Source organism: Haliotis rufescens, unplaced genomic scaffold (genome assembly GCF_023055435.1).
Source record: "Haliotis rufescens isolate VD_foot unplaced genomic scaffold, xgHalRufe1.0.p SCAF_10, whole genome shotgun sequence".
Lineage (NCBI taxonomy): Eukaryota > Metazoa > Mollusca > Gastropoda > Lepetellida > Haliotidae > Haliotis > Haliotis rufescens.
The window spans coordinates 15,717,810-15,744,769 of NW_025963780.1; the positions used below are offsets into that span (position 1 = coordinate 15,717,810).

Here is a 26,960-nt window from a genome sequence, read left to right on the forward strand (position 1 = left end):
TATATTATTCACCTCATGCAAATATGAAATGTTTCATTAAACATTTATTCTTTTGTTAATACCAACATCTGTTTTATGTTTTTTGGAGGATAATATTTGTGTTGTTTCCTACAGAATGCATTATTGAGTGTATTTGTAAATACACAAACTTCCACTTGTAATGTACCAGAACAAAGGACAGACCCAGTATTAACTTGAACACAAAACTATAGTCCCACACAGCATTCCTATTGTCTGTCATAGAGTATGTACTGTAGTGCCTGTGCATCGCTGTCCCTCCTGGTGTGTCTGTGCTTGTTTTCATGACTATACAGTCACTGGTGTCTTCATTCCATCACACATGAACATCACTCCACATCACAGTGGGACTGATTTCTTTATTGACACATCCCACAACATAAAACCACCACAGACAACAAACAACCCATGACTCATACCAGGGCATATACATCAACCAATGCTGAAACATATCACAACTCATAAATCAAAATCCAGCCTGATGACTGATGTCATCCAAATTCAATATATGTGTGTGTACTCTTCATACTGTTTTACACGTGTCTATTTGTTGAGACTTTCACAAAAAACATTTCTCCATTAGCAACACCACATTTCTCCTACTCCACGTAAACACATGACCTAACATGCTTTACACTCTTTTCTAGTTACGATGACAAACACTTAACTTTCCAGAGGCAAGGTATTTCATGTTGAGTTGGTGTGGCTAAGCAATTGAGTTTTCGGATGCAACTCAATATGTCTTTTCAAATGAGAATGATGAAATTCAAATATTCAAAAGAATTGTGTTTGCCCATTACTGTTATTTCTTGAGTGTATTCTGTACCCTACATCCCTGAACTCACCAGGAGGACGTGCTGCTCCTACTGGAAGGACTACGGACCTGGGACTCGGACACACTGCCTATCCGGGAGGCAGCATGGAGTGGCTCTGGCTTCTCGGAAGACTTGCTCTGCATACGCTGACGACATAAGTCCTGTTGCAGAAATCAAGTCTTTCAAACCATCATTTCAATCACTACAGCAGTCATCTTTATCATCTTCTTTAATTCATACATCTGTGATTCAAACCCGTTGAATGTTTCTGAGAACCGTAAATCATTTCCTGTCTCTGATACAGATGAAAAATCATCACCATCTTATTTTCAGAATTATCAGGTCACCAGGAATTATTTTTGCTTTTTTTCTGGGAAGGCAGAAAACTCATTCACATTTGTAAGCAACCATGCAGCATGCTTAGGCAAAACTCATTCTTAAAATTCCGGAGATTTGTATAATAATATCAAAGCAAGAATTTACACTTCGCACTGGACAAAACTAAAAAACATTTCCCCTGAAGAATCTTTCACATGGCCTTTACTTAACAACCTTTACCCCAACCCACAAAGTGACGTCAGTGCTAGGACTATCGAAAGTCTATGTTTAAGTACAGGAGTTGACTTTTGGAATACAGCCTTGGATGTTTAAGAGAAATGTTGTGTTTTAACTTTTCAAAATCCCAAAATGGTGGCTGTTGATACCTGGTAGTCCTTTGATGCCTCGTTCCCTTCGCCTGTTGTTGATAGCTGAGCCAGTTTTTCCTTGGATCGGGTGTGGCGCTTGATGATGTAGATGACGACAACAGCGAGGAGGATGCCAGCAATGGATCCTACCAGGATGAACGTCAGAACAACATACTTGTTGTCTTTCTTCAGCGCCACCTGGTTCTGAAACAACAAACGACATCTTAGTCTGGCTTGTATACATCATTTACTGTACATATTCATAACATCAGCTGGATTACTTAAGATTATTAAGTGAGTAGATGCATACATTATGAAAGAATGCACTCAATCCTAACTCACATTATATTCCCAAAACAGGAGTTAGTGAGTTGACTATGATCATCCTTCAATATCAGGAGGTGAGTACCACTACTCATTCAGTTCCACAGGGAACAGGGAATAACATGGGGAAATCTAAAATGTCTGATTGAATCGGACAGTTTTCATTCATAGAATCATATCCCTTCCTAATCGACAGATCTGATGGACCAACAGGAAGCCTGCATCAGTTTGAGTGATGTGTCAGAATGACATATGTGTCAGAATGACAGCTGTCAAAATGAGTGACTGCTTGTGTGCAAAGCAGGCATACTTGTTGATAAAGGACCTGTGGTACGATTGTGTGAGTTGATTGATGATGGAGGAGCCAGGTGCGAGCTGGTTTTTTTTAAATACTGGTACTTGAGAAATGTTCCCTTCACCTGAGAATACCTGTCTGTTCTCTTTTTGTGGCACAAGAACTATTTATTCCCCAACACTTACATGATTCCTATAATGTAATTAATAGTCAATTTTAAACTACTTTCTGACATTCAAATTGATAAAAAGTTTGACTTTCTCACACAAAATGATCAAAGTGCTATTGGTACACATTATACAATATAATGCATCTGTCCTCCACTTTTAGCAAATAAGAAAAATGTCTCCTGAAAAACATCCATTCCAAGATAGTTTTAGTTTAATTCTTTCTTTCAAGTGTTCCATTTGCTGTCTCAAATTGGTGGGTTCCCGAACACTGGGCTATTACACCAAAGGATGCCATTACAACAAACATAAATTACGTCAAAGATGGTTTGCCAAAACCTTGATATTGTCCATAAGCAAATCTAATTTCCCCTACCAATTTGTGAGAAACCAAACACTAATGCTGCCTACAATTGGATGCTGAAGTGATGTCACAGAGTGCAACATTACATACCGGTGTTGCCGACCTCATGAATTTCTCTACTGGGTGTTGACAAAAATCAGCTTATTTATGCCCATCCTACAACGTCCCTTGAACAGCACCACACTTAAAGGTGAAGCCCTCACACATGGACTATCAAAATATCGAGGAAATAAACTAGATTTGCTCGCCTCATTCCCACTGAGTGCCAGTTTAAATTTGATCTTAGCTACATTTGACAGTATCATGCATTATCCGTTTTAACACTGTACAATTATTTCTAACTTCGGGCTGTAGATACACCATTCATGTAGCCTAAAGTCAACCAATTTGGCTTGACAAATATGTCTTCATTTCACACTTTGGCATTTCAAAAAACTTCATTTGTTCCAAGGATATCCTGCCAAATTCAACAGCCTTTATTCACACTGCTCGGCAACCATTCATTTGTGTCGGCTGCTTCAAGATCTTATTTGAAAAAGACTTTTTTGAGGTGGCACCTTCTAGATCTAGATGGCTTGCTTTTCTCTGGCTGTCAACATTCCTCCATCATCACACTAGATTGAATCAAACATGCAACAAATGGAAGACTTATGTTTGGTTTTTAACACAGAATGAAGTATTAGGTCCTCTTGGAAAAGATATATGTAATTAGATCCTCCATCAATATATATTTTGGATAGAACCATTGGATAATTTATTAACTAATCCTTATTTCACATACGTTTTTCACATTTCCTTTAAAAAAATATATTTGGGGTCTAAATACAGAGGGAAGACAACTGAGAACTGTCCTTTCATCTTGACATAGATAATTTAGCTTAGAAACTATTGAGAGAAAGCACTCAGTTTTACTGGTATTTGTAAGTCTTGGGATGCAATCAAGTCATAAAATACACATTGACAGACAGCAACATATATACTGTTGAGATGAAGTTCATAAGGGGCTCTTCATCGGGAATATATTCTAGTTGAAACAGCCATAACAATCCAGGCACAACATTAATGTCTTTATTGGAAGCAGATTAATGGACATTGATATTTGTGCAGAAGTGGAACACTGCCTTTAAACTGCTGACTAAGAGGATAGCTAAGTTCTGCGTGTTTGTGACAAGTTTACCACCTCAATCCTGCAAGCTATTTACTTTATGAATACTTGCATTTTATCAAGAACTGCCTAATCTAATAAGAATACATATTCCCAGTAAAAATCTAATTTGTCCCCCAATCTGGTTACCATGGAAACCTGATGGGAATGCAGCTTCGAGGTCATGACCTATAGCACCTTCTACTGAAGACATGGGAATTAGATTTCTTCAAAAACTTCTTACAAAAAGCATGGATCGAATATATGCAGAGAAATTTTGTCTCAAGACTGCAGATATTGGGAAAAGGATTTTCTAGAATTCTTCCTTTTGCCTCTTTGCAAAAAGCTTATCTGTTGGCTTATTCTCAACAAAACATTTTCAAAAACGATGCTGTTTCCAGACAGTCTTTTCACCTCCAGCAGTTACCTCCCTTAAGTGTATGGTTTCAGTATGACTCCTCTAAATTCAAACATCTTGCAAACTTTTTCTCACATGCTTGACAAGTGATAGCACAGCTTCAATGTTAAACAAAAACAATCTCCCAAAATGACATACTTGGCATTTGAAGGAAAAAGATTTCTATTCCAACCTTTCAGGAGTGAATGCCATCAATTCAAAGCCATGAATGAATACTACCTGTTGTGCTTCATTGTACGAGGAAGAAAGATAAATGAGTAAACAAATTGAAATTGCAATATTTAAAGATTCCACCTTTTCTTCAAGTTCTGAACAAGATTTTTTTCATTTGTCATTGTCATTGTTTCATTAAAACCAAAGATATAAATTCAACAAGCATAACATACTAGAACGACCTCCCATCTGTGCAGTATTTCAGAAAAAATACACTCAACATTTGACATGTTTGAAACATCCAACTCAAAAGAAATCTACTTTCTGTTAGCAGCTGTGAACTAGAAGAGTGCTTCTTTGGGGACGAGAGGAATGTGAAGCCGTGCGTGGATCATAATTGTAACGTCCCTGAGTTGATCGTCATGTAACAACATGATCAGCAAAAACATAATGAAGCACTTTAACAAAATTTACATTTCCACCATCCTTTAATGTACAGTTAACTCAAAGAAAAGGCAGGAAAAGCTAAAAGCTAGCTCCAAACAGAATCTTTGGAATGTAAACGAATGAATGCTGTGACCAAAGAAGTGGAGTATTTGCAACCTGACGCAAGACAAAGGCCATGACAAGTCTCTGCTCATGGAATATTAATGTCATAATTCCTATCTTTGCACACCCTTTAACAAAATACTGCCAGGATAGTTGTATTAGGCTTCCTCAATCTCATCAATAACGAAATTTCCGACATCAAAGAGGGTGACCTAATGAACTAAGTGTTCTGGCCGTTCACTGGGAAGCTGTGGAAAATGTCCTTACTACCTCACGTTCCTTGGCAGAAAAATCAAACAGTGATGTTGACTCAAAACGACGACTGGCATTTGACATCAATAAAAAATATGCATTTTCTCTGTCAGTTACAAAGCAATCAATCACCACGGAGACACATTTCAAAGTATGATGGTCATTAATATTGCATACCACCAAATAAGATTTTCTATCCTGTGATTTCAAGGTATAGTCTCTATGGGAAGACGAGTTCCACAGTACTCAACATTCCATTGAAAACACATCATATTTCATGCATCATGTTTGTTTCTATGTGCAGGGCATGCTATCACCCGAATTAGGCAAACTTCAAGCATCACTGCCCAAGCGTTTTATTTCATATGAAAAATCAATTTAATTAAATACCCAAACCTTCTTTTCATACATTAATCTTGTAATGGGAGCTCAATATGAAACTTGATTGCATGTTTGCAATATCAAGTCATCACAATTAAATAATGTTGATGTTCATTTTTATTTCAATGTTAAAAGCGACCTCAATGTTAAAAGCGCCCTAAACAGTCTCCTGAACACTCCACATATGTCAAGCCTTAAGCCATCCAATTTGACCATTAAAGACACCATGCTAATTTGTCATTAAAATTCACCTTTTAACCCTGAATCTCCTATGGAATCTTTATCCTTTTGATGTGGATCAATCCATTAATTCCTGCAGGGGTGGGTGGGTGAACAGATACAGAACAGGCTATTCCAATCACTTAAGACACTATAAGCCCCCATTTATAATCCTTCCTCGAGGAAGAGGTTCACCAAACTCCTTAATTAGAGGCAGCCATAGAGTGACATGTTAATTATCGGAGAAGGGATTCAGAAAGTGCACCCATTTCTAATCAGAGTTCCACATCCTGTGGCCAGGCTTTGCAAGATTCACTATTTCTCCATTTGACTTGAGGCTTGTAATGAGCTCCATACAAGATAAATCCTGCATGCCAAATCAATTTACAACAAATTTGGTCTTTCTTGTGCAGTGACCTTGCCTACCCAACTCAGTCCTGTTAAACAACAGTGATACAAACACGTCACCAGCAACTACAGCAGAGTAAAGGATTAACAGTTAATAGATGCTGTTCCACATTCTGAACATAAAAGGGCACATTAACCTGGATGCTTTACTACACATTAGTATGTCAATATCTAGGAATCATCCTGCATATCATAGTGCCTATCTGATAGCTTCCATTGGTTCAAGCTCATCTGTACCTGTCATGATATGGACTCCTTCTGATGTGTACCGTAATACCTCATCGACCTATGAGATATCTATCTATGAGCTATATATCATCACATATTGACCTATGAGATATCTATCTATGAGATATATATCATCACATATTGACCTATGAGATATCTATTTATGAGATATATATAACCACATATTGATCTTATGAGATATCTACTATATCTATGATAATAATGATAATAATGAATAGGCCCATGATGCGTTAGGTACCAAACACTGGTATGCTCAAAGCACTACACCGCTATAACGAAACAATGGATCAGTGTGCACTATTGGTCTATGAGATATCTCTGATCGTACCAAACTGACCTTAAGAACGATATATCATACTGTATGGACCTCATGAGGTATCTATGATCCTACCATATTGACCATTTAAGATATCTCAATCACACCCCATTGTCCTTATGAGCTATCTATGATCCTACCATATTGACCCTTATAAGATATCTCAATCATACCCCATTGTCCTTATGAGGTATCTATGATCCTACCATATTGACCCTTATAAGATATCTCAATCATACCCCATTGTCCTTATGAGCTATCTATGATCCTACCATATTGAGCTTATGATCTATCTACAATTATACCATTTGGGCCTTCTGAGATATCTACAATTAAACCATTTATGCCTTCTACTACTACTATCACACAATATTGAGCATATAAGATATATATCATGACATATTGAGCTTATGATGTACCTACAATTATACCATTTGGGCCTTCTGAGATATATACAATTATACGATATTAATCATATAAGATATCTTCAATTATACTCCATTGAGTGTATGAGATACCAATTATTACCATATTATATACAGTGATCGCTCGCTATTGCGCTACCAATGGGGTCCAAATAATTGGTGGGCGTTATAGACGATGAGCCGTTTAACCGAAGCCGAGGCGGGGGAGCGCGCTCGGCAAATCTCAAATCATCAATAGGCCTATGTGTTTATCTCACGTCACGTCAAAATAGTATATATTTTTATGGACCTAGATCTACCTGTAATATCATTCATTTATTAAATCTGTCATATTTCACAATGTCTGAAATACGTATTCCATTCTAATTTATCCTTTTTTATCAATAAATTAAAAAATTATTCACTATTTCCCGCGATGTTATTGAAAATAAAATTCTCGGACACACATTTCGACAACGGGTCCGCATCGAACATGTCAAAGAGCAAAATAAAGACTATTTTTAGCAAATCTTTAAATATATTATACAAAGTGATAAATAAAATCAACAAAAATATATCTAAAAGTAATCAAACTTACATCTAAGTTATTATTTCCATCGTTTTGTGTGATCGCGTGTAATGTAAGTCAAATGACATCTCGGCTTTCGTCGCCTTGAATTCTCGGCTCAGACACAACGTTTAATGCAAAAATATATGCATGAAAAATCTTTGTCACAGCTCGTAACCTAGCACGATACATTCGCGAAGTTCCATATTTTTAATATATATCGTGATTTCCTGCTTAAAACGTTCAGAATAACACGATTTAACAAAAAATCTTTCGCTAACTTCTGAAATTTATCAAACACGAGCTTTGTATCAAAGCTTGATTGGCTGCCTGAGGTCACGTGCTCAAAATTGACCAATCACGAAACTTGTAGCAGATTTCGGCAAGAAAGCGTCATTAGAAACAAATTTTAATCCAATGAAATCGCTTGTTATAACTACGGGGGAAAAACAGGCGATGTTACGAAAGCGCGATTACGAAATGAATGACCGCCGTGTTGTGACAGCAACTACATTTGTGTGACAGTTTAGCCTTAAATTGGATTGCCCACTAATTAAGAATATAAACTTCACTTGTGGTTCTCTTTTATTGCATGCATGCGCTTCTAAGATCAAAGGATGTATAGTGTGAAAAGTTAACTAGTTGAACAATCGTATTTCCGGGACTTGCCGCGGATATTTTCAAACAGATTATTAGAACTCCATTCAGCGATAAACCGTTGATTATGCAATGAGAAGCGTTATGTGCAAATAAACAACGAACAACAATACAATCATGTCTGTGTAAAACTCTCAGTATTAAAAGTGTACATAAATTTTGGGAGCCATGCGTTACCGCGCGTAATAACCGAAGTAGCGCTTTATCGAAGAGCGCAATAGCGAGCGATCACTGTATAATATATATATAGATCAACCCCACATCCCTCTCAAGGTTTAAGTATACTCCCTGCATACATTTATACAAACAATACAAACCATATGCTATATATCTACTTAAAACTGCCTAATATTACACCAAATCCATAAGCTATATTTGTATATCTGCCTTAAATCATTTAACCTTATGTTGTTTCTATTGTTCCACATCAATCTCACAATATATACCCACCATAAATCCTTATGAGACATCAACCTTAAACCAATTTATATCCCTGGTTACCTGCTCTGCATTGGCACACCTTCCATAATGCTATACAAGACAAGTGAGGATTTGATGGGAAAGGACACCGTCAATCTCTATCAAATACATCATAAGGAATGGACACACACATTCCTTTAATCTCTTCCTTGTCCACTTCAGTAACCAAGATTAAAACATGAATAATACATACAAACTTTGTGCTCATAACACTTGTATTAACTCATGTACAAAAATGACTGGAGACAAAATGAATAATATTTTCAATACATTATCCCATACATACTATATGTTACCTTGTCAGATATACATTTTCCATTGAGCGAAATCCTTTGAATTGCCTCCCCTGATGTTGTTAAAGGGTGTCTGGACCATGTATCTCAGATGTCCAAAACAGGTATCTCTCTGATGTTCTTATCACATTCCATTCTGATATATCCCAAACATTTAGGTACCATTCTGCTATGCAAACTATTCTGATATGTTATCAAGGAGCCATGCTGTTTTCTTACCTTAGAACCATTTTACCCAAGAAACAAAATGATATGACACTAAATGAATCATTTTCCAATGTTATACAGAAACCGTTCTGATAATTTACCAAGGAACTATTCTGATATTCTACTAAGGCATCAATTGGCTATTTGACCTGAGAGTAATGTGAAATCTTGTTATCAGATATCCTTCTGATATGAAACTGTTTGAAGTAGATATAACAGTAGTATTTAACAGATAACAGTTGACTTCTCCCTTCCACTCCTGATCCTAACACACACAACCTGGACATTGTAGTTTATGCATGTAATCAATATTCATGTCTACATTTGGCATATTCATCATCAATGTGGTAGGTACACCATAGTCCTATTTCCATTAGACAGTCCTATGAATATCATTGAATCAATATATTCAATTTAACCCAATCTCCATACAATGTTCCTACTGGGAAACTAATTGTAACAGAGAGTGTTTTAATCTACATGCACTTTATTTTATGAAAGTCTTTTGGAAAATGAAGTTGTAACTTGACAAATTTAGAAATGTGAGCAGAAAAAAAGTATAAAAGTGTACAAATCAAATGACTATCTTCAGGCTTGACACAAATAGTACAAAGATCTATGACTGCAAACCCCCCTCCCCCCTCCCAAATAAATAAAGAGTCCAGAAAACTAAAGCTATGCTAATTTGTAGTTTGTGTTTAACTGTGTGTACACTGTTGCACCGGCAAAGACGCCAAGCGTGTGACACAGGTGCCAGATAGAAACAAACTGGTGTCAATTTCCCCATAACTTTGACAGGCGGGAAGAATGTCTGACGTTAATTTCTCACTTCAAAGAACCAAAATCAATGATGAGCAATCGTTTTTAACAAACACCATTGCAGATGGGAATGACGTTTGAACATATTTGATCATTAAAACAAGAACAGAGCCTTTGAAGGAACAGGGAGTTTTTCAGTTACCTTGTCATAACATACTGAGAAACATGGAAATTTCATTTCTGTGTGAAATCAATTAGAAGAGAAAAATTAGAGTCAATATTTATTGACATATTACCAGAAGACTTGCAGGAAGGCTTGCAGTGTAATTACTGTTTAATATAAAAAAAACGAGGACTGAGATTCTGCAAACAAGAAGGCTGACAGGTAGCAATATCAAGTTTAAACCCATGTTGTGCAGAATGGGTAGATGTTGGACAAAGACATCACAGAGAGCTGAATCTCACATACCACCTTATTGCCTACATAGCGTGTGACTGACATTAGTATGAGGCGGGTAAAGGCACACTCATTCCTATGTGTCTAACACCAGTATTTCATTGATGTACACAATGTAATCTTATGCTCAGCCGATACAGTAATATTTCTAGCAGAAACCACAAACTTCAATAGTTTAAAAAATAAATATTTACAATGAATTTGTTTTTATACACTAAAATGACAGTATCTTGGACACTTTTATGATAATATCTATAGAATTCCAAGAATTAGTTCATTTTTTATCTCAACATAAATGTTATCATTCTGCAGAGATAATGTGAAGGAATGGAAGTATTCATTGACCATCATTTTCCCTGGGGTATAAAATCTCTTTCAAACAAATATTGTCTAGACTAATGATGTCTGTCTGCTGTTGATGAACCTCTCCTTGCTATTCACATTGTCCATTTCAAACACACACCACATGACTGACATTAACAGGGCTCGGAAACTGACAAGGAGGCCATCAATCACTCATACTGCAATCTATCCCTAATGTATCTCCCCCAGAAATATACACCAGATATTACCATCTGTCCACAATGCAAAGCAGATAGTATCCCTCTGGAATTACCATGTGTACATCACTGATGCAATGTATCACTGATATTAACATGTGTTCATTTCACTATTGCAATGTACATGGTATAGAAAAAATGTGTGGAATCTCTCACCGAGGGAGCCATGACACAGAAAACTTCCTCTAGTGATCAAGGAAAAGATCAATTAATAGTCATTCTTCATCACCTAGGGTTGAGCTTTGTGACAGATTATTGAAAGGGACAAAATTCAACTCGTCAATCTTTTGTGTCGACAAAAGATGTATTGATCAGTATCATAGTGAGTATCAATCGGCTTAGCACATGGTGGAGATTAATGCCGAACAAACACTCCCTACTGAACTAGTCAGCCTGACCAAACACAGATAAGACCATAAGAGTTATCAGACCTGGATGGAACTCTTCAGGCTTGAAGGAGAATTAAACTACCCAAAAACAAACAAATCACAAAAAAGCAATCTGAAACTGGCTAAATGTTACCATGAATAAACAGAATGGTAAATTGAACAAAATTTGCCTCCAAAAATGAAAGTTGAACACAGAGCCTAGAATTTTGCTGAAAAGGAAACAAAATCAGTGCAAATTATTTAAAAGTAAGCCAAATGGCAGTAAATTAAATACCTGCTTAATCTGTCCACCCAAAATGGCATGGTTTGTGCATGGCGTGCTGGAGCTCCATTCACCTGTGTGGTGGTAGCGTAGGCTGTGACAGAGCCAGTAACGCAGCTGCGATCACCAGCACTATGGTCGCAGTGGACATCACTCGCCAATGCATGGCCTGTGTTTCTACCCTCAACTAAGCCTGTGCGAACCAGTGACATGGCTCTACCTATTGATTCCTAAACATGGTTGCTGCGGCGGACGGGCGCTGCCAGTTCGCTATACCAGCTGATTTGGTAGTTGCCATAGCAACCAGACCCAGCTGCGTTTCAAATCTTCGTTATTCCTCACAAAAACAAACTGCCCTGCGTGTATTGATTGTGCGCGAGCCGGACTAGCCTCGTGTCTTGAAGGCGATCAATACTGTCACCCGCCTGACCATATGCTAGTTGACACCACAATTTTCACAGAGAAAAAATCTAGGATCTTTGTCTTCCATTGAGGAAAATCTGGCTGTACATATAGCCTCGTCTCTGATCACAACCCCAGAGATTTGACAATAGACCTTGCGGCACTGGAAAACCAAAGCCATCAGTTGAGATCAATCTCTCCCATCCAAATCCCTGACTGGCGACACTCCCTCTACCACTGTCAGAGGACATTGTTGGACTATTCCACTTTCTCTACTCCCTGTCATATGTGCAGCCCCTAATCAACTGGAAACAATGATGAGGTATTTTTGCATCTGTGCAGTCAAGACAGGGCCACTGGTCACCATTAGAAAACACCTGATTCCAAATGTTTATGGTTGTAGCAGTCTAGAGGACAGTGTACGTCGAAGGCTCCTATAATACCCTGATCATATTGAATGGTAGGACTTGTGAAGGCACAAAGGCCTTGAGTAACATGCTTTTACAAAATGAAGTAAAAACATTGGGTACATAAAGGTCTGACTTGTACTGATATTTTGTTGAGGAAGATTTCTGCTCTTGCTGTTCCAACAGTTCCCACCATTACCTTGAAACATACATTCTAACAGAGCAAGCTTCGTGTCTGAACATCTAAAAATGTTATTCCTTGTCAAGGTTCCTTAATTTCTTTTGAGATTTATTTTTATGAAAGATAGAAAGCAGAGAGAATCCTAATCCAAAGTAAGCAGAAACTGGACAAAACCTGCCAATATCCATCATACTGTTTGTGAAGTCACACATAGGAGCATTGCTAGTATCACATATACTGGAGTCCTCCTAACATGATGAAGTGTGGGGAATTCATATTTCCATTTGTTCAGCTAGGTGTATAGAGCTTCATGCCAAATGATTAAAAGCATGCCTTTTTAAAGTTATAGTAGGTAGTTATCAGCAAATAGAAGCACCTGTGTTGGGTCCTGTCCCTGTGTTCTGCAGACACTGGAGTAGCTTCTGGCCATCTTGACAAAATTATCTGTCCAGTGTTAAAATCATGACTCAATTTCACACAGAAAAATTGGTCAGCTGTTGGTTTAATACCTTTGTCTTCCATTTATTCTGATAAAATACAGACAAAAGCTTCATGACAGCTTTAATATGCATGATAAAAACTGTTCTGATAAATTGCTTCCTATTTTTAGACAAGACTTTGATCCCGAAAAAAAACCTGGTGATTGGAATTTTATGACATCATGAATCTTCCTCCAACATATTTGCCAATATTAACACTATTCATAATTATGAGGCAGCCTTTCATATCATATTCCCTGAAGAGGAATGGCACAACCAAAATAGGCAAGGCCTGGCTGAGGAATTCATCATTGTGAGAAAGCTGATGGTTTACCACAAGTGCCATAGCCTGACTAACAGTATGAGGAATTTGAGGTTTGAGACTACCTCAAGATCTCTCTGTAAAGACATGCGCTAATCAATGGGCGAGGGACCTCAGGGTCAGGCTGTCAATTCGCCAGATCCACAAGGGTCGGGGTTGGGATTTCTGATTCATTTAAGTCTTAGATTCTTGCCAAGAACATGCTGAAGTTGGGAGACGAAAAAACTCCATGTCAAAAACAGAGCGGATATTTCACAGACGTGTGTCTGTCTTTGTGAGATTGCAACAATTTGTGTCCACTTACTTCACCGTACATCCTTCATTGTTGTATCAATTTAATCAGCTGTTTGTGATATCTGTGTTAGAAAGATAGCTTTGATGACTTTAATAACAGTAACCCTTACATGCTGTTGGCGTCAGGATATAGGGCTGTAAATTCTCTCTGATAGCATGTGTTCTTAGTTAGGAGGGCAGGAGAGAACCATCTTCATGTTAGACACTAGTGTAGATAGGAAATAGTGTAGTCGGTCTCATGTACAGAGGATCCTAGTTCAAAACTGTCTTAGAAGAAGAGACAAAATCATAGGGTTCAGTGTGGGATTTCAGGTATGTTCGGGTGCCCTTTAGAAGACTCAAGTTACACAGATACCAAGGTTACATAAATTACTTTTATCAAAATATGTTTATATCATGTCTAAAAAAGAAATGGATCAATTCTTAAATCACATTGACTACAATGGAGAAAGATAAATCTTTTAAAACAGAATCTTTACATTCAGATTCTTGGGATGTCTGCAAAATATTTTCCATGCCACCAACTTCGGTTCCGAGACAAAGAAGCAGATGTGACCTGCTCCACATCAAGAAGGCTCATGAAGAGAGGTGACCTGCTCCACATCAAGAAGACTCGTGAGGAGAGGTGACCTGCTCCACATCAAGAAGACTCATGAGGAGAGGTGACCTGCTCCACATCAAGAAGACTCATGAGGAGAGGTGACCTGCTCCACATCAAGAAGACTCATGAGGAGAGGTGACCTGCTCCACATCAAGAAGACTCATGAGGAGAGGTGACCTGCTCCACATCAAGAAGACTCATGAGGAGAGGTGAGATGCTCCACATCAAGAAGACTCATGAGGAGAGGTGAGATGCTCCACATCAAGAAGACTCATGAGGAGAGGTGACCTGCTCCACATCAAGAAGACTCATGAGGAGAGGTGACCTGCTCCACATCAAGAAGACTCGTGAGGAGCGGTGAGATGCTCCACATCAAGAAGACTCATGAGGAGAGGTGACCTGCTCCACATCAAGAAGACTCGTGAGGAGCGGTGAGATGCTCCACATCAAGAAGACTCATGAGGAGAGGTGACCTGCTCCACATCAAGAAGACTCATGAGGAGAGGTGACCTGCTCCACATCAAGAAGACTCGTGAGGAGAGGTGACCTGCCTCACATCAAGAAGACTCGTGAGGAGAGGTGACCTGCTCCACATCAAGAAAATCCATGAGGAGAGGTGACCTGCTCCACATCAAGAAGACTCATGAGGAGAGGTGACCTGCTCCACATCAAGAAGACTCGTGAGGAGCTGTGAGATGCTCCACATCAAGAAGACTCATGAGGAGAGGTGACCTGCTCCACATCAAGAAGACTCGTGAGGAGAGGTGACCTGCTCCACATCAAGAAGACTCATGAGGAGAGGTGACCTGCTCCACATCAAGAAGACTCGTGAGGAGCGGTGATCTGCTCCACATCAAGAACACTCATGAGGAGCGGTGATCTGCTCCACATCAAGAAGACTCGTGAGGAGAGGTGAGATGCTCCACATCAAGAAGACTCATGAGGAGAGGTGACCTGCTCCACATCAAGAAGGCTCATGAGGAGCTGTGACCTGCTCCACATCAAAAAGACTCGTGAGGAGAGGTGAGATGCTCCACATCAAGAAGACTCATGAGGAGAGGTGACCTGCTCCACATCAAGAAGACTCGTGAGGAGAGGTGACCTGCCCCAGATCTAAAAGATATATTCTTGAAATTTCCAAATAAACAACAGGCCTGTATCTTTCGATACATTCAATTGACTATTTTTTTACAAATATTTTGTTTTTATTAAGTCATTCTTAAGCCAATTGAGTATCAAACAATGTTATGTCAACATTATTGGATATAATGTGACATTTATAAGTGATGGATGGCACTTGTTCTTGTTCTTCTGTTTGCTACATCCATTTTGAAGTTGTTTGTGTCCCTTATTGGGCCAACTGGCAGAAATTCTGCAAATATTCCTTTTTGTTACAAGAATTTGAGGGTCAGCCATTAATATCAGTCCCAAGTGTCAGTCACCAATACCTGTCCCAAGTATCAGTCACCAATACCAGTCCCAAGTATCAGTCACCAATACCAGTCCCAAGTATCAGTCACCAATATCAGTCCCAAGTGTCAGTCACCAATACCAGTCCCAAGTGTCAGTCACCAATACCAGTCCCAAGTGTCAGTCACCAATACCAGTCCCAAGTGTCAGTCACCAATACCAGTCCCAAGTATCAGTCCCCAATACCAGTCCCAAGTATCAGTCACCAATACTAGTCCCAAGTGTCAGTCACCAATACCAGTCCCAAGTATCAGTCACCAATACCAGTCCCAAGTATCAGTCACTAATACAAGTTCCAAGTGACAGTCACCAATACCAGTCCCAAGTATCAGTCACTAATACCAGTCCCAAGTATCAGTCACTAATACCAGTCCCAAGTATCAGTCACCAATACCAGTCCCAAGTATCAGTCACTAATACTTGTCCCAAGTATAAGTCACTAATACTAGTCCCAAGTGTCAGTCACCAATACCAGTCCCAAGTGTCAGTGATATAACTGAAATACCGAAACACTAGCGACAATAAACTGAATTCAATCACTCACTAATCACAAGTATCAGCCATATTGGGCTATTTTGGTTGCGATAATTCATAAAAACATCAAATTCCAAAAACAGACACACTGCACAAATCTGTCTATAAGGCCAAGCACCAGTTATGAAACATATTTCAAGAAAAAGGTTACAAAAATATTCCTTCAGAGAAAAACTGCACAAACTGCACGAACTCCAAGAGAAATGTTTACAGCCTCCCAGAGGTGTTCCCATCCACGGATCTTGCACTACCACCCAATATGATATACCCATATATACACATGAAATACTTTTTCATTCACTGCATATTCTAAGATAATTGAATCATAAAAAGAGAGCTTAAATGCATATATGGAATTACCGATTTAAATTTAGTTAAATGCAAATTGCCTCCAGCCGAAGCATCCTGAAACTATCTGAATCGGAGACGAGTTGAAATTGAAAAGTCTTCAGCATGATGTCAGCTATATATATATAGACAGAAATCAATATCAGTCAAGGGAGAAAACTCTTTCAAGACTGATACCTTTTCCTGAAGACTCTTCCCACAAAGTAATGAAACCCTGTTTCAATTTGCCATTCCATGAAAAGTATAATTTTCCCGATTGCAGCCCGAAGACATTTTAATGTATCTAAGAGACCGAGGCTTAGGCACAGGTAATTGTCCATACTTCTATCTTTTACAAGCCAAGATCTAAGGCCATTTTTTCCCTGTTAACAAACATGGAGTGGAAGGCATGGAAAAGCTAATAAGGCTTATAGTTTAATGCTGACTGACAGCTTTCCACCCAGTGATGTCGACATCAAAAACCTGACATCACACTGGGATTATTCTGCACATAGAAAGTCAGGACCACCACAAACAAAACCATGCATGCAACATTTTCTTATTCCTCCCAAAACTTTTTTCAGCCCACAGGTTTTGCAAATTTTAAGACTGTCTTTACAAATGTGTAACTAGGCCAAGAGCGTACAGTTAAACTGCATGTGGCTAATTCAGGCTTGATAGAAATTTTCTTTGAGTGAGACAGCTGAGACGAAGGCCATTAGGCGGCCATTTTGAAAGGTATCTCCTGTTCATGTCTCGTCAACTCCCATGTAACTGTCAGTTTGGAATGACAGGATCGCCTTTTGAACGTATTCACTTAAAGCTCTCGACGTCCACAAGATGCAATTCCAAATTAGAAAGATCTCGAAGAACATGACACTCTGACGACTTTCAAAGACCATACCCCATTAAGTAAATGCTAAAATTACTTTAAAAAGTAGGATTGCTCAAACTCTTATTGGCCTCATGAGCATTTCAACTCACTAAAATCTCCTTGACAACTCACTAAAGCATATAGATAATCTTAAATAGAAACAAACTGCAATTCTCTAAATGTTCCTGGCTCAAAAGCACATTCTTGTACTCTGTGTTGTGAGTGTAGACAATGTTCTCTGTTTTCCTCAATCATTAACACTTATTTACTAATCTGATGTTCAACATGTGGGATACTAGACAATGTATTTTTGAAACCATCACTGGAGGACACAACACAACCTTGGTAGGCAATTTTCCATTCTGCTTCAGTTGTTATGGTTCATCTTTCTACACAGACATTCTTGTTCAAAATTAAATTAAATTATCATGATCTTGACAATTTTCGAAATTTGACAAAGCCATGAAGGAAAGATATTGATCACATATGGGACTCGATGATCTGCTACAGCATCGTATCCTGGCTTTACCCCTTTATTATTACATTGTTTCATCAAATAATCCAAAAATACATATTCTATATTCTTTCTCCCCTTGGTCTAAAGGAAGAACAGGATACCAAACCTGTCTCCACAAACAAATTATGTAGAATAATAACATTTATAACCCATATGACAGTAAAGCATTCTGTTTCAAGAATATGAGTTATCAGGGCTTTGTGAGACACAGATTGTAACTATGGTAACCATGGACAGAGGACAAAACATGGTCATTTTTCTTTCACAGTTCCTGTCGTTAGCAGGTCGCCATGGCGATCAGAATGGCACTGTCTTGGCCAGAACCTATGCACATGCCATGGCTTAAGGTTGGCGCTTGCATATGAGTGATAATAGCACACAGGTCGATAACACCATGTTAAACCTCAAGCTAGTTATCTTTTCTTGCAGGTGGTAGCATGATGCCTTGATAAGCAGCACTATGGTGCAATAAATATAAAATAGTCCAGCGCGATTACGAACACACTAATCAATATGTCGCCAAGCCTGATTCAGCTGACGCTCACTCAGCAAGGTGTTATATACATGTCGTATGATGTAGATTACGCTTTATGACAAACGCCATGACAGGCCTGTCTAGTCAATATCCCTGACAAAGATTCAATACTCCCACCAGGGCTTTGGTCAAACAGGGTTATCATGTACCCAAGCCATGTTCAAAATTGCAGGCTATGCCATTAGGAAACTTGATATTAGACGAATGGACAAGCTATGTTTACCAGCAAAAAATTCACCAAACAAGTCTTACCAATATTCTTATATTTAATGCGCTATTCCCATTTATTTAATATCATTTCATATAAGCTTATGTAATACATCATCCACCTCAGTTGCCTGAAGAACAGCATACCATTTTTTAAGCTCAATTCCTACATAATCGAACAGTATTAAAGTTTACATTATTGAAGTCTTAATTGCTACAAATTCTAAATGCAGAAAATGTAAAAGTGGGTAACTCCCGCACCGTGAGCAAGGGACTCGTTAGCCGTAAGTCTGGTATTAAAGCAACCGCAAACGGCAGTGTGGCCTTAATAATTAATGAGCACGGACAAGCCTGCCCTTGTGCCTAGTTATTGAGGTCATTAACAGCGCAGCCACCTTGGTTTAAGCCAGAGAGTAAATCTTATGAATATTTCACAATCCTAAAACGATTTACTTTAGAAACTACCGACAGCACATGTGTTGAACTAATCTGGTGGACTTGCTTACGGCACTAACAGGTTTGTCGTTTTAGTGCCTAGATGTTTGTTTGCTTCTTTAAGATTACAAAATCTCTTGCTTGTAGAATATATTTCATTCTGATTTTCCTTTCAACATAGCAATGGCAGTAATATCTGAAAGGAAAAGTTTTTTGATAAACTGCTCTTTCACAATCTTGCTTGACCAACAATCAAGGAATATGCAATACATCTTCAGATTAAACCATGTAGGCGATATGATGATTCTATACCATTGTAGGTTAAAGGTCACATTGTTGGAAAAACTGAAGACTGGTTTTAAAGTATTATATTCAATGCTGTGTCAGCAAGAATTTTTTTCTTTTTAAAGCACAAACAAATATGTGGAACATTTCCCAGGCAAACTGAAGCAATGACTAGTGAAAATGTTCTGCTTCTGGTCTTGTACTGCACGTGTGCCATACAAAAGAGGGTGGATCCAAGTCACTTGTAGGTCCCACCTTTTTCACACAACAGATTGGGTATTTGACTATACCTTCTCTCATGCTATGTGGCAAAATAGTGTAAAAATCTTGAAAGAAGTGTTGAATGAAGTGTTGAATGAATATGACGAAACTCATAACTGCTTTAGGAATAAAAAACAGTTATCTCCAGGAATGCAATGTGGATTAAGTGACTTAATATTCATATGCCAAAACATATTTTCTGCCACTTCAATAAATGTGCCCCACCAGGAGAAAAGGGAGCTTATGGGTGCTAGGATACAATTGTGCTATGAATTGTATTTTTGTGTTCCAAAGATGCTGTAGTTTTTAAAATATTAATGAAAAGTCAAAATGTGATTTCTCACCAATGAGGTCCCTTATCTCATGATTGGTCACAAATATTGTTTGTTATTTTTTAGTTAATCCATAATAAGCAAAGCCAACAAAAGGTATTTACTTAGTTCCATATCTGCCTAAGACTATGGTTCCATGCCTCTAAAGGTCAACGGTACAGCCACCATCCCTCACAGGAAAAGGTCATATTGAAATGAGCTGTCCAAAGTGTTTTGTTACTTTGATAAACATGTTCAGGCAAATATCTTCTTATAAGATCATTTGTCACAGTATTTAATCAAACAGAAAGTTTTTAAAGTATTTTAAGCCATGTCTCCAAGAAATGACAAAGGATAATTATCATTCAATATTTACTTCCAAGGACAAGTTAGACCATCACAAATGACAGGTTCCTTGCATGACAAAATTAGACCATGAGGAACTATATCATGTACAATATTGTTTAAGCCATGACTCCCAGAAATGAAAGTCAACACTACGTTTCCAAGATCAAGGAAACCGAAAACAAATTACCGAGATATAATCTTCAAAGGTTCCTCCCAAGACCAAGTTAGACCATCCATCATCTCAATAATCCTGGCTAATCAAGGATGACTATCCACTGACCACCATGGAAATACTAGTGTCTTCCACTGTAAATATTCACAAACTACAACTTACCTCCTTTCCGATCCCTGCATTCTTCAAATCAAAGCCAGTCAGCTTGGTCAGCTGCGTTCTCACCTCATCGCTGTCTGCAAGGCAAAAACTCTCATTTAGACATTGTTGTAGTACTACACCACACCCATCCCTGGCAGTCACAGTACTGTTGTCAGATACAGTACCTTCAAATACAGTATTTATACAGCATGTTAGTGTTAGACTCAAACTATTGACATTACACAAACTACAGTAAACATCAGTTTATTGTCAAATCTACAGGTGTCAAATCAAAGGAATGAGTGAGTATGGTTTTATGCTGCTTTTAGCAATATTCCAGCAATATTTGAGCAATATCACCAGACACCAGAAAGGGTCTTCACACATTGTACCCATGTGGGGAATCAAACCTATGTCATACATATCAAACTAATGGTGCTGTTTGCAAGACGACATTGCTTTTTGCATCAGCATATTCTACTTGCATAGTAATGAGTGAGGGCCAATTACCTTTCATGACAACAAAGCATGTAGCCTTTTTAATAAACAGGCAAACACAAACAAGCAAAATTTGATATCTAAATTAAATATCAATTTTACACTAATTTTTTTTATCAAGAAGCTGCTGTGATGCTATCCACATAAAAGTGCCATGTATTCATGTTCTTCCAACTTCTAAATGCCTATCAAAGGCTTTATTTCTTATTTTCCTAGAACATTCTGAAATCACTGTTTTAGATAAAGTGTTATCTATAATTGTGTACAAGTAACACGTTAGAACAGAGCGCCAACCTTCCTCCTGCAGCTCATTTAGAGTGAGTTGGGCTTAACGCCACTTTTAGCAGTATTCCAGTTATATCGCGGCGTGTCAGCTTAATGTGGGAGGAAAGCCCGGAGTGATGCAGGTTTCAGACGTTTACCACTTCGGTGAAACCCATGAGCATGGGTATGATCCTGACAAACCTAGAAACATAATTGGGGCCAACCGGGATTCGAACCCACAATCATAGGTTTCTGGCGAGCCCAACGGATGCAACTCTGCAGAGCGAATCACGTCGCCTTAGAAGAACTTGGGGCCACCTGTGCCCCCCGTTCATTTAGACATACTGGACATTAACAACCTTAGAGCATAAGCTGATTATTGCCAACAGAAGATAGCAGGGTAAACGGGTCTCATTTCTTGAAGCCAATTTCAAACACTACATGAGTTCTGATTGCTTAGCTCATCCCAGGGAAATACCAGGGAAGTCCACACACCTACACACATAAGTAAAGATTGTGAAGAAACCAAAGCTCAAGAAACATAAAATGTGTCCATTTTATGTGAGAAGTCATACCATCGAGACATCAATAAACGTTCATCATGTTTTATTGTTCATGCAGGAGAACAAAACATTGTCTTCATGAGCAATACATATAAATTTTCAGTAAATTGATAGCCATATCTGTGTCTGTGAAAGGAGTAATTTCAATACACTCTGGTACATCAAATGTCCATCACTTCATCTCTAAACCAGCAAGGTTATAAAAGGCAATTCCTGTATATCTTGTTGCATTTCAGGAGTAATTTCACCTCAGAAGACAAGAACCATGTTTTTTGTGAAAGTATTGCCATGGTCTGGTGCATGTCTCATTATGATAGTTGACCCTGAAATAGACAATCCTCATGCTGAAAGTGCCTATTCCCCTAATGTTAACGTTATGGGGAGCCTCACACAATCTGAAATGCACCATGGCAGTTCTATCAACCACACCATTTTCTCATTTACTCTCCTGAGCTGTAACATATTAACTTTTCTCTGGCCAGGCAGAAAAACTAACTTCCAAGTCTCCAGCCTGTGTTCTATATGCTATATGGCAAAAGAGAGAAACATTTACCGCTTGATTATCTTTTTACTAATTCATGTACTGTTTGTTCTGATTTAGACGTCTCTAGGAATTAATATAATCTTATGTAGATACAAAGTCTTATTACTGAACCATTCCATAAAAAGCATTTATTTCCTTTATCTGGTACAAATTGAAAGTCCAATGACAGGTTAATGTGACTTGGGAATTTTGTGTCATAGGAACATTGAAATTCCCACAGTACAAATCCACAATCCTTCCACAAAAACTTGCCGCATTCACACTTGTAGAAGCAGCACCAGAAAATGTGATTTCATTTACATGGCGAAAAATCATATTGGAAACCTGGTCTGTAGCTGGCCGTCATCTGGCTAGGGCAACATTGTCAATAGCGCGATCCCCACGACAACTGAAGGTGCACCAGTCATTACAAATGGACGCTGCATGTCCAGGACCCAGTGCCTTGTTTTCCCGAGGGACCATACAATCTTCCGCGAACATCTAATATGAAGAGCTGAGATTTGAGAGCAGTCGCCATTATGCCTAATACCATCCATATTTGATGAAGAGCGACGACCATATGCTTCTAGGGTATTAGCACTGACTGCTAGAAACAGCGAGAGGGAGAGGGAATCCTGATGTCTGCGACATTGACAATGCTATAGTGGCAGTCTGTCACACAGCATTGGTGCTAATGTCACCAAACATTTGCACTCATACCTACTGCCTGGACTGCAGGAAGTTTTCAAGTTCTGAACACCTGACATGTTTTCCCTACACTATAGGTAGCCTTGTTCAATACCGCAACTTTCCAGGTCGGAACTCCTAAAGGTCATTAGAAATTTGATAAAAATTTGAAAGACAACAATCTCAGACATGGAAACTGTGGACTCATTATTTCATTTAAAGGGGAGCAATTGTATGACTCTAAGAGCCAAGCCATGATTGTCACATATCATTTAACATTGGGGAATTACTCTACTGTGCAATTTTGATTACAATTACTCAATCTTGAGACAGCTAAACAAACCAACATCAGAAGCATACACAGAAACAATTGTGGTTCAAAAAGCTGTATTGATTTTATATTATACATTGTGCAATCAAAGGGATTTAGACAACAGGTGTATCTGAAAACATATTTTTAAAACAGAATGAAGCTTTTAGCCAAACTTTAATAACAATTCAATGATTTGCCAATCACTGTAGAATAGGATAAAAGTTATTTTACATATTCAAAATACACAGACGACGTATGCACCCTAATTCAAAGAGTTTCAGAGTCCAATGTTGCATATAACTTGGCATTTGTCTTACTTTACAACTCACTCAAAATGTAAGATTCGGAATACAACTAGTAAAGAGAGAAAAGCATCCAATGGTGTCAAGGGAATTGAACAATTTACTTTGGCTCTCAGTGAATCAATGTTAGAAGTAAGAAGCTTTTCATGTTGATTTTTAGCTTGGTGCTTAAATCTTGTTTAAACATACTCCCATTCTGATAAGCATTTTTCATCTAGTTTCCTAACATGAAAAAAATTCATAAATACACAAGATTTGGGCCATTTTGAGGTAAAACACTGGCATTTGGCTATGTTAGCCTGGAACGACATGGTTTGGGATCATTTGCCATCAAATCTATACGACAAATTTGATGAATGAGCTCACATGTGCTGCAATCAATGAGCCCATGGCATGCAATGTCCAAGAATTATTCAAGATTAGCTCTACCATAGGAAATGTTCCCAGATCTTTGTACACTGAGCAAATCAAAAGTTTAATGTTGCTGGAAGAATACAAAATTAGGCACGTCAGGTCATAAAATATGTTTATCATCTCGGGATAGTTCCATCCTGCCTCTGTCGATAATCAATGAAGGAATATTTTGTTTAGTCTGCGACGGGAGGATTTCTTTCCAGTCACGTAGTCCACAAATTTTTATGTCTACTTTCATTTTAACAAATAATTTTTTTCATGAATAAATCAGCGAGTAATCATTAAGTTTTCCCAAATAACTTTGGCAGTTTCGATCACACACCCTAAACCATGTCATGTTCTATGGAGATGGATTCAGACAATATTGGTGAGAGGATAACCAACACAACCCTTAACTTTACACAAAAATGTTGGGCATATTTTAAATGGTTGTTAGCAATATCAATAGGGCATCTGATCAGTGTTGGGACAATATTTCTTCAATTCTTTGGAGTCAACAAAAAGGTCAGATTTTCACACATAAAATGAAAGTAAATAGTCAATCAAAGCTTATAGGGAGTTTTTAATTTCTCATGGCATTCCTAGAAAGAGGAAATATGGAAAAAGTTATGAATTCTTATGGCATGGATAAAAGAAAAGCACTTGAAGGTATTTAATATTTTACCTCATCAGACCAGTTAACGATAATTTACTGTTTTAAGTATTTTTGGGCCATGTTTGCACTCATTCAATTGTGTCATTGACTATATCAACTGTAATTCACTTCTGACAGCATATCAGTCAGATTTTAAGGTCAAAATCTTAAAATAAATTGTATTTGCTAAAAAATAGTTGTAAAGATATAAAGTGAAACTCAAATAGCAAACAATAAATAAACAAATAAGGTATTTTATTCTGATGAGACAATTTCAGTCAGATCATTGACAAACTGTTAAAAAAGTTCAGCTGATTTTTTAGATAAGTTAGAGGTTTCAGCAACAATTTGCATTGTCTTTTCTTCTAGTCACAAGTTATCACACTGACAGCCAGTGTGTCCAAATGTAACAGCCCATGGCAAGTTATAAAAATTCCATTGTCTTCATTGATCAAACTTCAATATTTCAAGAATTTGAATTAAAAATGCAGGAGTATTCATATTCATAACAATTTCACAACAGGACAAAGGGACTAGGTCATATCTGTGTATTTGTTGGACATGCTTTAAACAAGGGATTTCTTTGGGTAGACAGGAATCTGCACTAAAACTTGCTACAAAATCAATTATTTCTCATTAAGATTGTTTTTAACTTTAATAGCATCTCAATATCAATTTGGCCCAAATAACCTTCTTCCGCCTTGAAACATTTACATCTCATTTCTACTAAAGCTAGATAAGCACACATATAGAATACAGCAGTAATTACCACCCAGTTTCATTTTCAATAGAAATCACCAGGCTCAACAGTGGCGGAGTGTTGAACAATAACTAATCTTAACACAAATCTTCCGGAGACATGGTTTTAACGAGACCTGGGCCTCTGTATTGTGCCAGAAACAAATGGAGACCATTACACAGGCTCTCTCCATTTGTCAGCATATGGAGGGTGTAATTCAGGCACATCTATCAACCACCGCTAGTAGGTCTGGACCTAATGCAAGCATTAAACCCGTCTCGTCCAACTCCCCTCTGTTCTATTGAAGCACACAGTCTATCACTGAAGTGCAAGGTCTAATCTGCAGATGAACTAAGTAGGACTTTTAAACCACCATAAAATGTTTACTGCAGGATACATTCGATATCACCCATGTCCATCATTCTCAATGAAATCTGGGAATAATAGATTCTGCTATGTACTTCCAGCTCCAATCTCATTAGCAGCAGCGCAGTAATACTGGGCTAATTTCAGTATTTGGTCATCATAAAAGGTTTACTGGTGTAATTCTTACTCAGCGATGCCTGGATGCATTGACTTTACACAATAAGTGAATTAGGTGATCCCACAAGCTAGCAAATTGTTGATTGGATGCCTAGTTCGTAACATATCATCCCTGATGTCGTTTGTGAAACATCAAAGCAAACTAAAACCTCTGGAACAAGGTACAAGGATAACGCCATCAGGGCAGAGAAAGAACCATAATTGAATACTAGTTTTTAGTACCCTGTGTTTTGAGTCAAAAGGTTGGAATATAATTCAGTTCAAAGTAAATAAATCTAGGCTAGGCTTTGAGTACAGCTAGATTAATGAAAGTGGGTTGATGAATTAGGGGGACATGATTAGTGAGAGATTAGCATCCATACCCATGCATTAGAATACTTATCTTATTATATGGAAACATATTGATGCCAAGGGTGAATCTGTGCTCATTTTTCATCATTTAAATTGCAAATATGAACTGTCCTTGTCACAGAGATAATTTTGCAGCTTGACATAAGCCAACAGTCAATCATAAGGTCAACAGTTACAAGGTCTTCAGTCTGTCATGAGGCCAACAAAATCTTGTGTAGAGGTTCCAGTCTGT

General features: G+C 38.1%; 1 protein-coding gene across 1 annotated transcript in view; it reads right to left on the bottom strand.

Moving 5' to 3' along the window:
• The window catches only part of LOC124120940 (receptor-type tyrosine-protein phosphatase N2-like), a 251,353-nt gene that overhangs the window by 41,559 nt on the left and 182,834 nt on the right, over positions 1-26,960 (bottom strand). Inside the window, exons 11-13 of the mRNA XM_046483855.2 lie at positions 20,919-20,992; positions 1,538-1,723; positions 864-994 (exon numbers count right to left, since the gene is read on the bottom strand). Coding sequence (XP_046339811.1) covers positions 864-994; positions 1,538-1,723; positions 20,919-20,992 — 391 coding nt within the window. The remainder of the gene's footprint in view (positions 1-863; positions 995-1,537; positions 1,724-20,918; positions 20,993-26,960) is intronic.